Here is a 16,963-nt window from a genome sequence, read left to right on the forward strand (position 1 = left end):
AAAAGAAAAATAAAACAAATGCTACATACGCTCCCTAGAACTGACACTGCAATGTGGTAGTTCTTTTCTGTTTTGAATATATACAGTAGACAAGCAGTAAATCTTCTTACAGCTCCATAGAACAGCATTATTTTTAGCTTTATTTGATTATCGAGACAACCCTTCATAGCTTTCAATCTGTAGCTGAATATATTTTTTTTTAATCTACGTGAAAGTGCAGTCCTTATAAAGACCTCTAATACCCTATTAATCATTTCTGGACCATGTCACAAAGGGGCTTTAGGAAGCCAGCGTTCTTGCCATCCATTGACGTGCTTGTGAAGGCTTAAAGGATGCAGATAAAGGGTTCTTTTGCCCACATTGAAGATACCTCTCATTTTGCGTTTTTTAGTTTGATTTTAACTAGAAATCTGAAAGAAGTCTTAAGACAACCAGAGAAGCACGGAGCACACTCTGTTCTCATGCGGTTCTGCCTGTTCTTAGATAGACTCAGGCCTGCGGTTCGTAAAAACACCGTGTGGAGAATTCTGTGTTCACTTCCCAAGTTCAGGAACTATGGTCTCGGTAACCTCCAGAAGTAGCTTTGAATACTTGTCACTGGTAAAGGTACGTTGCTTCTGAAATGCCATTTTACAAGGCTGTGCAACATAATACCATGCTTGTGCCAGCAGGAGCCTGAACCACTCTCAGGGCTCCGAAGAAAAAAATCACACGGGTACTACTAGAGGAAGAGTTACCACACAGTGCCGTGACTTCATTGTGCTTAAAATAACACTTTGCATCCTTTTCTTCCAAGTAAAAGTAGAAGATGAACGTCATAGCACCCTTTAAAAATGGGTAAGTCATATTACCCATTTTAAATCTACAGGTCAGCTGAGTTTAAGTAACTGGTCCATGGTCACACAAGTGAACAAGTAAAACCATTTAGAATAGAACCTAGAAGTTCTGTCTTTCAGTTCCCACTTGTATTACTCAGTGCACTCTTCAGCGAGTAGGAACAGGACTCGTATACTCTGATTTCTCAGCAACGGTCTATGCAAATGTTTTCTGGAGACTTTCCTAGGGCTCCTCAGGCCTTACTAGTAGCATGAAATACAGAGATCGGGGTAGTTGCTTGGATTTGCTTTTCATCACGGAGTAAGAGAAGCCATCAGTTCCTGTAGAGAGATGCTTTCAGAGCCTCTCATACTTAGTTTATTTTTTTGAATAGTTGTGGAGGTAATGAGAATAATAATCTCTACAATTTTTTGTTCCCTTGCTGTGCTTCAACTCCCAACGTTTCACTTTTTGTAGTGCCTTTCCTGCAGGGAAATGTTAATAAAGTATTAAAAGCTTTGCCCCAGTAACGGTTAACAGCTAAGTTGCCAAGTCAAATAAAAAGCACTAGCAGCATTCTCATATGCTTCACTTGCAGATGCCATAACTGAATGCAGTGCAGTTGCCTGGAAAGCTAGTTTCAATCTATCTTTTTCACTGTGTATAGGGTTTTTTTGGCTATTGGATAAGTTTATTCTTAAGAGTAGGCTAGCGTTGGTGAAATAAGCTTGGCAAAACCTGGAGAATGAATAGTGCATCTCAGTAGCATGACTCCTCCTGGCTTTTAATGTGCTTTTGCTCTGGTACAGCTTATGAGCTTTTGAAAATGCCACCCGTCCTGCCTAACTTCTCACGTAGAGGAACACCTCAGGAGGGTGAGAAAGATTGTTGACTAAACTCTCACTTGGTCCTTGACTTCCCCGAGGATGTTAAAATGATGCTGAGTTTTCCCAATAAGATGTGTACCTGTCCGGTCCCTTCCTTGTAACCCAGCAAGGAGCTAACGGATGGGTCTGCATGAAGTAGCTAAGAAAAACAAGCCTGTTGCTGGCTGCCATGAATTTGCTAGAGATGGCTCTTCATTGCTCCAGAAAACTTTTGGTATCCATTAATTGAAATAGGTGAAAATCTTGAGGCACTTTTGTAACGTTTTTACTGGTATATCTGTAGTGTCAGAGGGTTTCATTCTTGACACATCTTTTGAAGCAGAACAGAATTAGTGTTAGTTTCCTAGGGGAGGGTAGTGGAAATTATTTGCTTAGGATCTTATAAATCAATCAGTAGCAAAACTTGGAGTCACAAGCCCTTTTCTGTTTGTGTGTTCCACCCCTGTGTCCTCTACAAAATCATCTTTCCTATCCAGTTTACCGAAGGAGGAAAGTTTTATTGAGAATAGGTGTTAGGCTAGTCTTTCAGAATTTCCGTGGCCTGTGGTGCGGATGTGTTCCTTGCCAATAGGGTCTTGCACCTTTACCGCTCTCTGCAGGACAGCTGCTGGTTTAGGTGTTTGCCTAAATTCCAGGTTCCCTTGGAGTAACTGTGAGCTGGGATGGTCAGATGATAGTTTTTAACAGGAAAAACATAGGAAATAACAACCAGATAATTTTTAATCAAAGGCTCCCTAAGTTAGTGGGAAGACGCTGCTCACCCAGCGGACCCTAGCGAACCTCAGGTACAGACCAGTTGAGCCTGTGGTGCTGTGCCGCTGCAGCACGGGCTGGATCACAGCGTTAGCACTGAATGCCAACATGGGCCTTTCGTGCTAGGGGTAAAATGTGCTCACTATCAGCTTTTTGCGCTCTCAGTGTATTTTTATCTTCTCATGTCTGACACGTTTTGAACCCAAGTAGTCTCTCTCTGGGGTTTCTCCATGCTTATATCAGACCGGCGTCTGGTCTTGCGGTTTGTGCCCCTAATGAGAAAGCTGCTTAATTTTCACACCCAGACGGAGCATCAGCTGGGACAGGAAGCCCCACCCTTTCTCATGGTGTAACTGAACTCAGCTCTTGGCATGAACTAGCAGCAGAAGCAATAGCTTGAACAAAATGATAGTATGCTAGCTATAGATTTACAGCCCATTTTATTTGCCTGCTCTGGTTGTACATGCTTTTCTAGTTGCAGAGTTTTCTATGGAGATGTTTCTGATTTACACCCGAGTTAGGAATATGAAATTGAATTCTTCAGCCTCTCAGTATTTTCCCAATTAATTTTTTTAAGAGACCAAAATACAGATTTCTGTGTGTTGGGATAGTGTGATAGCTTTTGGGGACATTAAATCTTTCATTTCTAAAGATGCCACATAGGATGCTGTGATTTTGGCTGGTATGCTATCCGCTTTTCCAGTCGATCTTTCAAAGGAGTGGACTGGGCCAAGGGACAGATTCCCTAGCCTCATCCAAGTATCTGGGCAGAGCATGTCCTCTCCCTTTAACTCTCTAGCTTCTGTGGGAAGGGGAATCGGTAGCCCCATGCAGCGCAGGTCACTGCACCTGCTCCCAGCCGCCCGATGTTCTCAAAGCTGCGGTCGTAGCCGCTACAGCGCCAGCCTGGCACTGCATCCCGGAATGTGAAGAGCAGAGAAGCCTGGAGTTTTTATTCTTTCACTCATATCCTTCACCACACATACTGGAAATGCATTCACACCTAGCCTGGGAAAGGTTACAAACACAGATAAACATATGCTGTTACCCCATTTTAAGAGAGATGTGTGTTTTCAATTAGGTTTTGGAATTTGATGCCAAACATAGACCCAGTTATGGCGAGATTTTATCGGCAGAGGATAGATCAGAATTTGGAGCATGGGTTGCTTTTCTGAAGGTACATTTCTAAGCTAAAAGTTCCACAGGCAACGAGGCCTCAAATATTTTCAACTCCTTCCACCTCATGTTTTCCATTCTTAACAAGGCAAAAGCAGCCCATTTTTCACTACCACATGCATCGCTACATATTAGCTGAGCAACACAGCAAAACCTGGGCTGACAAAGAACACACTGAAGTTGAAGGATTTTAGCAGGGTCCTTGGTGTTTTGTGAACATGGGGTTGCACTGAGTTTTAGCCCTGTTCAATAGTGCTGGTTGGTTTTTTACACAAGATGGAGGTGCACGCCTTTATGTAGGCTTCGACTGCCCGTTGTATAAGACTAGTTGCAGTTCCATTGACTTTACCATTTTGCAGGATTTGGCCTGTACTGGAGTTCTGTCCTTCCAAAAGGGAGTGCTGTCCTGTTTGTAGTGGTCTTAGCTTATCCCCTAGTGGATAGCTGCTCACATCACAGAGCGTCCTAGAGATACAGCATTGTTCGGTGAGGCAGAGCAAAGAACAAGGAGAACAAAAGTCATCTACCCAGCCCAGTTACCTACTGCTGGAAATACGGTAGGGGAAAGAAAGTGAATTACTTCAGGAAACGTATTTGGTAGGTCCTCAGGCACCAAGAATCATATCTGTGAGCACTCCCAAATCTTAAAATTTAACATTTTTTTTTCCTGGGCTCATTTTTCATTCTATGTTGCAAGGAAAATTAATGTTCAGGTATCCTGCTGACCTGGCACTGCTTGGTCTGCTGGTTCTGTTCACGGGACTGAGCACTGGGGAAGGCTTGTCTTGTTGAGAAGTAGAGGGTCAAAAATTCTTTCTACTGGTCTCACGGTTTGTTACTGTAATACTTAATTGAAGTAGAAAATTTGATCTGACATGTCAAATGTGGCCCTGGTTGGCTAGAGGCCAAATTGGGCTGCTTAATTTCAGTTTGCCTTAAAATGGCTGACATTTAAAGTTTGCATGCCCAAATTTCCCTTTGGAATGTACTTTAAAAAAATCTTTTTTTTAGTAACTTTATAAATCTTTCTGTATCTGTTTTTCCTCAAAAATCAATTCAGAAAACAATAGTCCAAAAGCTTAAATAAATGTTGCACATAGCATTTCTGGGCCTGCTTTGTAGCATGAAGCTTCTTACATCTGTGGATTGGAGAAAATGTACATTAACAAATCACTTTGCCCAGCACAAAGCCCATTTGACAACAAATTATTAAGTTGCCTGCAATGGAAGAAAAACTGAATAGGAAATAAGGAAATATTTATTTCAGTCTTCTAGGGTTTGGGTTCAAGTTTTTCATAAGTCATTTATGAAGATGGCAAAAAAGTTACATCAGATTGTCAGTATTTCTTTTGCAACTTTGTATGTTTCATTATTTGGCAAAGACAGAAGATGAAAGAAAATCATCCATATTTGAGCCAATACCAAGGTTTGCTGGCTGCTGTGGCTGGGTTGGAAGTGTCAGAGTGGGGTATATTGTTGCCTGGAATCTGTCCTAGAGTGGGATGTAATTGGTGAGTCACACGAAGAGAAGATTTTGTGTTCAGTATCTGGCCTTGTTCCGCATCGAAGTATCTTCCTATAGTTGTGAGCAAATTTACTTCTGCCTCTCTCAGCATCAGAAGGCTGCCCGAAACAAGGGGGGTGCAGTACCGTCCGTTGCTGACCTGCTTTGGGTATTTATAGGTGGAATTTTTGATGAGCTCATGACACAGCCACAGTGTTTCTGTGGAGGGGGACAGAAGTGTTTTCAGTGGGATGTCTAAGCAGATAGAAATACACAAGAGCAAAAATTTAATGCAATTACTACAGGTTGTAGTCAGAAGCCTTCTGTTTCATGACTTTCAGGGGTGAACCTCCATTTCTTGAGAAATAGCAACATGTAGTACCTCAGTATTTTATAGACCGGGTGGGAAACTAGCAGAATGACTACATTTTTACATTGTTAAAGTGGAACCTAAATAAATGGTGGGGTTTTTTAAGCATGTACTGAGAGGCAGCTCCTGCGTCAATGAGCAGATGATCTGTGGAAACAAAACGGGATAGTGGATGGAAAGAAAAGTGGCGGAGGTCATCACAGCAGTTCAAAAATTACATTGGCAGCAGTCCTTTTTTGAGCCCAGCTGCGGTGCTTTACCACTTTCGGCAGCACAAGTTGGTTAGCAATAGTGAAGAGTCCTGTGGTGGGAGATGACTTGAAGTTAGAAAAATCTGTACACCCCATGTAGCACCTGTTTTTCTCTCCCCCTTTCCCACCCCATTTCCATCTCTTTGTGAGGAAGGCAAACCTATTTTCCCCCCATGCACGCACCTTGTTTACTGCTTTTCTTCCTAGCGGCAGCTCATGTTTTCAGATCAATACTGGCTCCTGGCAACAAAAGGTTAAGCATCATTTCCTAGGTCTACTGAAATGTTTGGTGCTCAGCGCCCGCCTAATCGTTGGTGTCAGCCTTGATGTAAAGGGGAAAGAAGGGGGACAGTGGAGAAAGCTGGAGATGAGACATGATTTCTTTAAAAATGCAAATGAGATCATTCTATTGAAATATCTCTCCTTCTAAACCCTGACGCTTGCTCTCCTTTTCCCAGAGCCGCTCGTTTTCTCGCGTGCCCCGTGGTGCTGACCCCACTCTGGCGGAGGGGGTACCGGGCGCAGGAGGGCCGTCTCCACGCCTGCCCGAACAGCGCGTTCTGCAGACAGCGGAGCGCGGATGGTCGGGGGGAGGAACGGGTTTCCATGCTGAGTCTTGCCACCTGTTGCCTTTTTCATTCCAAGCCCCCCTTCCTCCTCGCCCTCCACCCCAAGTTCCCCTCCCCACACAGCTCACCATCCCCAGTGGATAGGGTTGGGATCAGTAGTCACTTGCCAAATACCTTTCTAATGCTGTCACTAATTCTGCACAGACAGCATCTCTGAAAGCAAAAAGAAATCTTTTCCAATGCATTGTCCTGCATTTTCTACAAAAAGCATTTAGAAATGCCTTTTCTTAGTTGAGTGAGAGGGGAAGGACCATGCCATAGCCACTACAAGAGTCAACCCTAGGGAAGCCTGAAGCCGTGACCAAAGAATCCTCTGCAAATCCATTGAAGCTGGCATTTGGCGCTGGCACGGGCTAATTTTGTACTCAGGGTTACACATACACACACCCATGTCATTCTTCTTCATCTGCTACATATGGAAAGCTGCCCCAAGCTGCAGAGTGCCAGGGAATGTTTTACTAAAACCTCCAGACTTGGTTTGATTATGTTACTACGCACACTGGGCTGTCGAAGCGGTGAGTGGTGTGTGCTGCCAGATGAACTGGCATTAGCTAGATAGTCATCGGCTTCAGCCCTAGTTCCACACTACTGCCCTGCTTCCATGAAAGTAGTAGACTGCTCGTGGACATGAGGTCATAATTCCCTCCTAATTAAGGTGTGCAGAAGGGATGGCATTGCTCGAGTTGCACAGCTGTTGGGTTTGCCTGGAAGTCAGTTGGGAGTCTGGAGAAGTGCATTTTAACAATACTGCTTTCAGTTCCCCCTGTACTCGTCAGGTAAAGTCATTGAGATCACAGTTTTCAGGAGTGAATAATCATTTGGAGACGCAGTCTCCAAGTTCCCAATTTAAGATGCCTTGAAGGGGACTGATTTTCAGAACAGAAGACATTGGCAAATAAAATCCTTTCTTTCATTGGCAAATTGACCTGGTTTTGAAGCATTTCAGGCTCTCCAAAATGTCACCATGCCTGCGTTTTACAGACACACCTGTATAAATACTTGTTTGCCCACAGAAATCACAGTAAGGCGTAAGGATGAAAAAACCCAAGCAAATATGAGCGATTACTAATTATTGCAGCATGGTTCTGCCACTTTACTTAGAACCAGGTTGAATGGGAATATGGAAAGGTAGAGTTGAGAATTGCAAAAAGAAAGGAAAGAAGGAAAAAGGAATAGAAGAAACTGAGGTGGCGCATTTCTCTTATTATTTCTAGTCATGATGCAGCATAAGGTCCAGAACCTTCTCCCTCCCTGCTGATAGACGTGTTTGTACTGGCAAGGCTTCAAGCTGGTATCCCCACTGCACCAGTTAAACCAGTAGTTACCAATTTTTTTGTAAGCCACGCTGGGACTATAGGAATTTTATTCCTTCACAGTGTTGAAGGAAAGGGGTTTTGCTTGCCAAAGGGCTTTCTTATGCTTGAGGATGATTTATGGGCCAAGCTGAGCCACTTGTGGAAAAGGCAAAGCAGCTTTTGGCAGCACCCCCAGAATCCACTGCAGCTGTGGGGTAGTGAAGTCATCGGCATAACAACCACTGCAAACAGAATAACAAAGTCTGTTCTGTTCTCGTTTAAAATAATCTTTCCAGTTCAGCAACCACATTAAACCTTACCTTTCTGCATACAAAAATAATAAAAGGCAGATAGTTCTCTGCAACATGATGTGAATGTCTCACTTATATTACTGCCTATCACTTCTGCACCATCTATACTTTATTGAAGTATTTTAAATGAAGGAATGAAGCCACATTATGTCAGAGTTTGTGTCTGTCCCTTGTTTTCACTCCTTTGTTTTCCCTTAGGTTTAAAAATGCAGAAGAGAACCCAGCGTTTCTTTCTTCTAAATACAAAATTTGCTTTTGCCTTATAACCTGTTTCTAAGCTGATTGCAAAATGAGTAATTCGGTCTTTGATTTTTCCTGTCTGTCTTTGTTTCAGGTCCCTTCAGATCCTCCTGCTTCCAAAAAGCCCAAAATAGATGACTCTGCTTCCCAGTCTCCAGCTTCTACTGAGAAGGAAAAACAGTCCAGTTGGTTACGGTCCTTATCCAGTTCATCTAATAAGGTGATTGCTGAATATTTTGTAATCAAAAGAGAGATCAAATTAGCATGTAGCATCCCTCTACTGAAATCAGAAGAGAAAATGAGAGAAAGAACTTCCCAGGTTTTCTGAATTAGTAACATTTCTGTCCCTTTCCGAGTAAACATTGAGCTATACAATCGACCCGGTTTCCTTGCCATCTTCCAGTGTTCTCTGACCTTGATTGTGACACTGAAGTAAGCAATTCCTTCATGCCTTGGAGGTGCGGGAATCCTGAAAGACTCAGGAGCCTTTTGTGGTCTCTGCAAACTACATATAACTCATTGGCAAAGAAAAAACACGTGAGGTTTTACATTAGTACAGTTCACCTCTTCCAGTGGAATCTACTAAGTAAGTAGGTCCTAGCCAGTGGAGGAGTAGTTTTAGAGATAACAGAATGTGTACTGAAAAGCATCACTAGCACCCCGTTGTGATTTATAGTTTAAAAGATTGTTTGTATTCACTTATTTCTCTTTCCCCTCCTTCCCAGAGTATTGGCTGTGTCCATCCCCGTCAGCGTCTCTCAGCTTTCCGGCCCTGGTCCCCTGCTGTATCAGCAAATGAGAAAGAGCTCTCAACCCATCTTCCCGCATTGATCCGAGACAGGTAAGGAGACACGAACTGAAGGGAGAATGGGCTTAGCAGCCACGGAGATTTATTTGACAGCAAGTTGGTTTATGTTTGTTCCCTTGCACTGGTAACTGGTGTCTTTGTAATGCAGTCAGTCCGTCCGCTAGTATCAGATTAAAAAGCATTTCCAGCTGCAGTGTTTTAATTTGCAGAAAGGAAACAAAAAAAAGTACTGATATTTTGTGCATTCATTGAATAGTTTTTCGTAGGTGAAACATGCCATAAAAGTCTGCAGTGAAGGCTGCTTCTATGAACTTAGGATCATTTTGGGGTGCGGTCATCAGAAGCTCTCGGGCTTCACTGTTTGAAGGAAGGTTGAGTTACTCTCTCAGGGCCGGTGGTCAGGGACAGCTATTGCCAGGCAACTGCCAATTGGTAACTGCAGCAGCTCGGTAACGCGGGCCGGTCAGCGCGTTGCCAGCACAGCCGCACGCTACCTCTGGCATCGACAGTACCGTAGGAGAGGAAGGGCTGAAGGGACAGCAGAGGCTACCCCATTCCGTCTTGTGGCCTGTGGTCCTGGGGGTCAGGGCAGAGCACACGGAGCAGGAAAGCCTGCGGAAGGAAGAGTCCTCAGCTTGTAAGACTCATCAGAAAGCTGATGTGTTATAGGCCAGATTCTGGTCTTGGATAGGAACATAATTAAACCGGTACAAGAACAAGTCACCACCCATAATAGGTGGGACTACTGGTGTCACAGTTGGAACGGAAAGTGTCAGGGCAATTACACATTCCTTTGCCAGACTCGAACTGTTCAGTCTGAAAATCTTTGTGCCGGGTTTCTGACTAAGTGTAATGGTCTCTTTGGAAAGTTTGACTAAAGCGGCCAGGTGTTTTTAGGAAGCGTTACGGAGAGCATATTTTGCTGCCCTTCTGAACAAGTTTCTTAGAAGCTGTGGGGATTGATTTAAAAAAAAAAAAAAAAAAAAAAAAAGGAAAAGAAAAGTATGTCTACCAAGCATATCCTTACTTTTAAACAGACTTTTCAGTTAGGTAGGGAGAGAAGGGCTAAACTGGTGTAAGTGGTTTCCCTGTGAGACAATTGGCCAATTTAAGTCTTGGAAAAAACCCTACCTTCAACAGGTTCAGGAGAAATTTTAATGTATGACTGGAGATACATCCTGTAGTAGATGCTGAATTGAAGTGGCGAAGACAGTCTTTGCTATGTTTTTTGCAAAATTCTGTGTACTTGACATTACGATATTACTGTCCTTTAACATAGGTTTGTTGGTTATTTTAACTGTGGTTTTACATACATGCACTCAGATGCATGCTGTGTCAAAAAATTAAATGCTTTTTGCACTCCAGTGGCCTTTCTTAAGGAAGTGCCATTTCCACATTTACAAAACATTCGTGGATAGGCAGAAGTAAAACTGTGCAGTTAGGTAAAACACTAATGCATGAAGATCATGACGAAACATCATTATAATTTTCAGACTCTGGGAGATCTCATCTCTTTAGGGCTCTTAGCATACGTGACACTTGGAATATGATCCCTTCTGAACGGGATGGAGATTAGCTGTGTAAATCATCTCCATGTTTAAATGAGTGCAAAATGCTAAGCAAATATATAGGGAGATTCTTAGCTGGTGTAAGTCAATGGCGCTTCACTGTCGTTCCAGTAAGTGTCTTGCAGTTTCAGTGTAACACATGGATTGGGAAGCATTTTAAAGCCAAGAATATGACTGGTTTTCTCCTTCCTTTTGCTTCCCCCTCTAAAACAGTTTTTACTCCTACAAAAGCTTTGAGAATGCTGTGGCCCCCAATGTGGCACTTGCACCTCCAGCCCAACAGAAAATTGTCAGCAACCCGCCCTGTGCCACAGTGGTGTCACGGAGCAGCGAGCCACTGAGCAGCACTGTCCAGCCACGGAAAAGAAAACTTGCTGCAGAGAACACGGCTATCCCAGAAGCAGCAGCCACAGTTGCGGCCACTGTTACTGCCGCTGAAGAGGATAAGGAATCAGAAGCAGAAATCGAAGTAGAAACCAGGGAAGAATGTAAGTGACGGTTATATCTGCCTTTATTTTGTTTTATTTGTGCTGGATTTTCCTCAGTAATCCACAGGAGTCAGCTGTTCAACTTTGGTTGTGATTAACTATAATTCTGGAAGCCTAATACCTCAACGGGATGTAAAAATACGGCCTTAAGTAATAATGAAAACAAAGAATGGAACATAAATTGGGGAGGTATTTTCCCGGAAGAGCAATGTGCATTGACAAAAAGAAGCACCTGAAGCACAGGTGCCCACTAACCTGGAGTCTTGTATTAAAGCAGGCGGGTGTTGTGCAGAGGACAAAATGTATGTGGGGTTCACGTACAAACCGATGGTTTGCTATCTGATCAAGAGCCTTCCATAAAAGCCTCTGTGGGATACACACAAATAGCCCGTAAAAATTCCAGAGCGCACACACGTGCAAGTGGGGAATTTTGTGTCAGACAAAGAATGTGGTCACACAGTATCAACACTGCATCCATGGAGCTGAATACATAAAGCAGAGATGAAGAGCCAGTACCTTCCTAAACAGTACTGCAATATTGGGCCTCTCAGGAAAAGATGAAGGAAGACACAGGTGTCGCCTCATTAATGCCACTTAGATAATTCTGCTGCTGCCCTCGGTATGGTCGGCCTTTACTCAGTGCAGGCAGCTTATGCAAAAAGAAGAAACTTCACCCACTGAAAACAGCAGGATCATGTAGGTTTCCCTGAAGGAATCTGTTTCTTCACACCCATGGAGAAAACACTGCTTGTGACGTGAATTCCAAAGTCACAATTCCAGCAAATTGTAAGTTGGTCCCTTAAGTCAGTCAGGTTTGCATCTTCATCACATTTCAAGTATTAAAGTATAAAATGAGTGTTTTCTTTCTTCCATTTTTTTCATTGAATATTGAGTATCTCCTCTGCACAAAAGGGCCTCAGCATATTTTGAGTTATATTAGTTTTAGACATTTTTTTATTAATTTCCGATGTTTCTATTTTTCAGTCACCTCCTCCTTATCCTCGCTGTCCTCCCCATCCTTTACTTCATCCAGCTCCGCAAAGGACATGAGCTCACCTGGGATGCAAGCCCCAGTCACAGTCAACAGTTCCTATGAGGTTGCAACGCATTCCGACTCTCACAGCAGTGGGTTGGAAGCTGAGCTGGAGCACCTAAGGCAGGCCCTGGACAGTGGCCTAGATACAAAAGAAGCCAAAGAAAAATTCCTCCATGAAGTTGTTAAAATGCGAGTGAAGCAGGAGGAGAAGCTAAATGCTGCCTTGCAAGCCAAACGCAGTCTACATCAGGTAATGCTGAAAAATAGCTTTCTGTTACCGCTGTCTGCAAATGCTCTTCCAGGTAGGAGCTGTTAGGTAGTCTCATGTGAAAAAGAATTGCCTCATTTTTCCCTGATAGCGACAGCCTTTGCTGGGGTACTGTTTGTAAATTCAGCTGGGAAACCAAAGTATACAGGAACCATTCCTACGTTTTTAAGCTTGCCACCTGTTTTTGCCTTAGGGTTTAAATCCATGGTTACCAAAATCAACATACTTCCATTACTGAAAAAATCTTCTCGTCCAGCACAGTTTATTTTGCTTTCATTTCCCTGAACTAGAAACATTTCTGTCCTTATGGAGGCTTTATCTGTAGTTTTAAAAGATTTTTAAAAACCCTGCCATTGCCGAGCTGAGGGAGGGTATTCCTGGGAGACAGAGACGCTTGCAGAAGCTCTGCTGAAGAGCTGAACTACAGATCTTTGCTAAGCTTTCCATTAGCCATGCTTCACTGAATGGTTCTTGCTTCATTCAGTGAAAGAAGCTCCTTATTTCTGGAAATCCTTGATTCATCGGTTATATCAAAGAAAGAGTGGTCAGACAAAAAAAGCTGCAGAGACGTACGGGCTATTAGCAAATCACCGTGGCTGAACAGAATGGCGGGTGATTTTTTTTTAATTTGAGCTGGGGCACAAGTAGTACCTAGAAATGGAAGATAGGGCCAGTGTGGGAGATTTGCGTATCCGCTTTGAATAGTGCATGCGGAGCTGTAACCGAGCCAGAAATGTAATCCATTAGCTGCACCTGGGGTGCCAACTGTAAAATAAAAGGGCCCTGTTTCAAGGAGCGTGGGAGATGGAGAACCAGGACTTGTACTGGTGGTCAGAAGCAGGTATATGGTCTTGTTAGCTGGCACAATGCGGGGCAGGAGCTCACAGATGTGATTTGTGTGCAGTATGACTGCTCTGTTTTAAAAAACCACCAGAACCCCCCATCCTCAAAACGCCAGTAGTAGATTCGAGTATTCTGCTAGCAGGCAGGAGCGGGTGAAGGAGAGATTGTATTAAGTGCATAGATGTGATCACAAGTAGAATTTTAACAAGTTTGCCAGCTCAGATTTCGGCAGGAGCTGCAGAAGAGCAAGCCCGGTTCTGTGGGGCGTGCCGCTCGTGTGAGGATGGCCTGCTGCGCGCTCCGGGTCCCCGAGAAGGGAGGCCGAGAGCTGCCGTTTCAACTGAACTGCTTGCTTGTTGTCACCTTGAGCAAACCACTTTATTCCCTTGTGTTTCAGTAAATACATGTTTTATTTTATGTATTTAAAAGTAAAAGTAAATATTTATAAGTAATATATATTTAAAGCTAATTTTTAAATGTCTAAACTAAATATACAGTGTGTACTTCAAGTAAAGCAGGAATTACACAAAGTAGTTGATGAAGCAGAATTGAGTGTTGAGGCATTAAATCAAGCAACATGTCAGTGAGAGGGAATATGGTGTCTGGCCATGGTTTTCCAGTGGGGCAGCGGCGGGTTTCCAGTTGCAGAGGCGGCGAAGGTGCTTCCAGAGGCACGGCTGAGCTCACAAGGGCCTGGCTGGGAAGTGAGATTGTCAAAAGAGTGAATTTCCCATGACCCGACTGCAGCGTTACTGAACAGACACACGTTGCTGTCGGGGTTTGACTCCGACAGAGAGGAAATGCTGCTTCTGGGGGAAAAAAAACCTGATCTTTAGTTTTGAATTTAACCGTTTAGGAGACAGACCTTTAGTGAGCCGCATTTTTGTGCTTATGATGAACATGTCTTTTAACAACAGCTTTTTCAAAATTCTGAGTTTCTTCCTTTGTACTTTCAGGTTCCTTATCAGTCGTTATCCTTTCAATTAATGGCGCGCTCTTGGAGTTGAGATGTCAAGGTAGCAGCTCCTGTTAAGAACCTGGGCAGTGAGAGTGGCGATTTCCAGAGCAGAGCATGGTTTCGATTTAGCTTAAGGTTTTAGCCCGCAGCTTTCCAGAGGTGACAGAGCAGTCCGTTGGCTGGTTGTTACGCACCAGTTACCCAGACTGGAGCAAAATTGCCTGGGGTTAGAAAGAAGATAGACAATTTGTTTTTTCTCATACTTGCCTTAAGTGGATTTTTGGGGGGCTTGATAAAATGGAACTGCTTACTGATTTCTTCAGCAAGTTGTAAACGTCCTTGTTCAGCTTTGCTGTACGCAGAGGGCATTCACAAACTGCATTTATCATAACGTAGTGCATCTATCTTCAGGGTCTTCAATTAAAGTGCAGGCATTACAGTTGGTTTGTTTGAAACTTCGAGCTAGTGCAGAGCACGTTGCTGGTAGCTCTCTCCAACTGCAGTTCATCTTTATTCAGTCACAGATGGTCACAGCTATTTTGCTTGACAAAGCAAAATGTGGCTGTAGCATATAGCTTTTTATTATCCGAGAATTCAGGGTATCTTGAGCGTAGGATCTCTTGTTGATTTAAAGGAGAAAAGCTTGCGCAAAGTTCAGAACGAGGTTTCGACGTGAGCCTTCTCGGTCATAGCCAACAGAAGGTGGGAATTTAGTTTGAGTCGCTTCCTTTACAGTTCTCTTTCCTTGCACTAATTTAGTCTCTGCTCCTCAGTTCTCACAAGTTAACTGCTTTTGTATTCTAGGAGCTGGAGTTCCTAAGAGTGGCTAAGAAAGAGAAACTGAGAGAAGCAACGGAGGCGAAGCGCAACTTAAGGAAAGAGATTGAACGTCTGAGAGCTGAGAATGAGAAGAAAATGAAGGAAGCCAATGAGTCTCGGATACGACTGAAGAGGGAACTGGAACAAGCCAGGCAGATCCGGGTCTGTGACAAGGGCTGTGAAGCAGGCAGGCTCCGGGCCAAGTACTCAGCCCAGGTAAGAGCTGAACGCTGAAAGCTCCAATAGCGAGTACGCTTACTATTTCTGCAGTTTTCAGGGTCAGCGCAAGTGTCTGTCTGTCCTCCAATGCCAGAGGCCTTGTTTTGTCTAATTTGCTACAAGTCCAGCTCCTATCTATACCATGTCTGTGCCCCCGTTGTGTCAGCCCACAGCCCTCGTCCTAACGCAAGGTGTTGCCTGCGCTCTGACCCCCAGAGAACTAAGCCAAATGCTAGGCATTATTGCCGTTCCACTAATACTCTGTTGGCACTGCCGATGCGCAGGGAGCCATTTCAACACCGTAAATATTAGGCAGCGCCACTTGCTCTAATAGTATGCTTCCTTGAAGATCAGCCTAGACCTACAGGAACTATTTAAAGCAAGGGAAGAAACCGAGGCCCATCAATAAGCGAGCTGCAGCGCTGGGAAGGGGAGATGTTTACAGTTGTAAAGCACAAGATGAGCAAACTGTCAGGTCTAAGAAAAGACTTCCAGTTTGAGCTCAGTGAAAGTTCGAGGAATGCAGGAACATGTTGTTACAAGCAACATGTATGCTTTAAGCTTTTGAACTAAAAATCCGTCCCCACCCTCTCCGCATCAGAGTCTCTTCTAATAATAAAAGATTTTGAAGTTTATTTAAACCAGCCAAGGCCGAGCGAAGCAGGAGCTCAGGCTGCACATCCCTAAGTCGCCTTGTTGTGTCTTGGTGTTGCAGGGCACGTGGAATGCAAGGCCATCCACTGTTCCAAGCCCCTGAAATGAGCCAGCATAACAGGCTGAGCCGAGCGCAGAATGGCAGCCTCCTGCATTTCCCTGAGAAGCAGCCCTGAAGAGGAATCCGTTGCATGCCCTGCCTTCCCCTTCCTCCAATAAAACAATCCCATTGCCCAGTAATGCATTTCCTATAAAAGGGCATGGTCCCATGCCCCTCGTTAACCCCCTCGCCCCCTTCTCTCTAGAGAGGGGCTCCCAGGAAGCCCCTCTCCTTAGGGCGACCTCCCCTCCTTGCCATCGCCGCCTCGCTCCGGCTTGCTCCCACCGCAGTGTCCCTCTGCCGAGCCACTGTCCCCGTCGCTGGTTCCTAAGCTATAAAAGCCTGGCTCAGGAATGCATACAGAAAAGGCAAGGGTCAGCAAGCGTTAGCAGCGAAGGGCTCTGAAAAATTGGGTGCACTTGCCTGAATTTGAACTCCTAGAGCAGAGATAGCACTGACGTGCAGGTGCCACACGGGTGCCACACATTTGCAAGCTTAACGTCCATGTTGTAACATAGCTGAATTAATGTTAAGGGGAACTCTTCTAGACCACGTTTACTACAGCCACACATGTTGTGAAACACACACACACACACACACACACACACACGCTTCGTGTTGTTAGGCCTAAAGCATGAGCTGGAAATATTTGGTGTGGTTACTTTAAGGGAGGAAGGGGAAAGGAAAAGAAAAAGCAGCGGCCTAAGGCAGGCTCTCAATCGCGGGAAGGGGAGCGGTCGGCTGCACCATGAGCTGGGGCTCGCCGGGGACCAGCGGCGGGAAGTGATGCGGGCTTCCTCCAGCATCGCAGGATGTCTCGCTGATAAGAGGTGTCCAGACTAAACATAACCAGATTGAGAGCTGCTGCACTGGGCGTTCCTGGCAGTTGACTGACTTCCACTTGAGCAAAAAAAGGCAAGGTAACAGCAAGCGCGGCTAAAGCAAAGGCTGTACGTACCGAACGGAGCTC

At 44.3% G+C, this 16,963-nt stretch overlaps 1 protein-coding gene across 3 annotated transcripts in view; it reads left to right on the top strand.

The window, feature by feature from the left end:
* SKI (SKI proto-oncogene) overlaps positions 1 to 16,963 on the top strand; it is a 154,131-nt gene that overhangs the window by 133,213 nt on the left and 3,955 nt on the right. For all 3 annotated transcript variants that reach the window (XM_087755561.1, XM_087755562.1, XM_087755563.1), the window contains 5 exons: positions 8,327 to 8,452; positions 8,958 to 9,073; positions 10,822 to 11,096; positions 12,081 to 12,382; positions 15,006 to 15,236. In XM_087755561.1, coding sequence (XP_087611687.1) covers positions 8,327 to 8,452; positions 8,958 to 9,073; positions 10,822 to 11,096; positions 12,081 to 12,382; positions 15,006 to 15,236 — 1,050 coding nt within the window. The remainder of the gene's footprint in view (positions 1 to 8,326; positions 8,453 to 8,957; positions 9,074 to 10,821; positions 11,097 to 12,080; positions 12,383 to 15,005; positions 15,237 to 16,963) is intronic.

This window comes from Nipponia nippon, unplaced genomic scaffold, assembly GCF_047370975.1.
Source record: "Nipponia nippon isolate SJK-2023a ecotype South Korea unplaced genomic scaffold, ASM4737097v1 scaffold_19, whole genome shotgun sequence".
NCBI lineage: Eukaryota > Metazoa > Chordata > Aves > Pelecaniformes > Threskiornithidae > Nipponia > Nipponia nippon.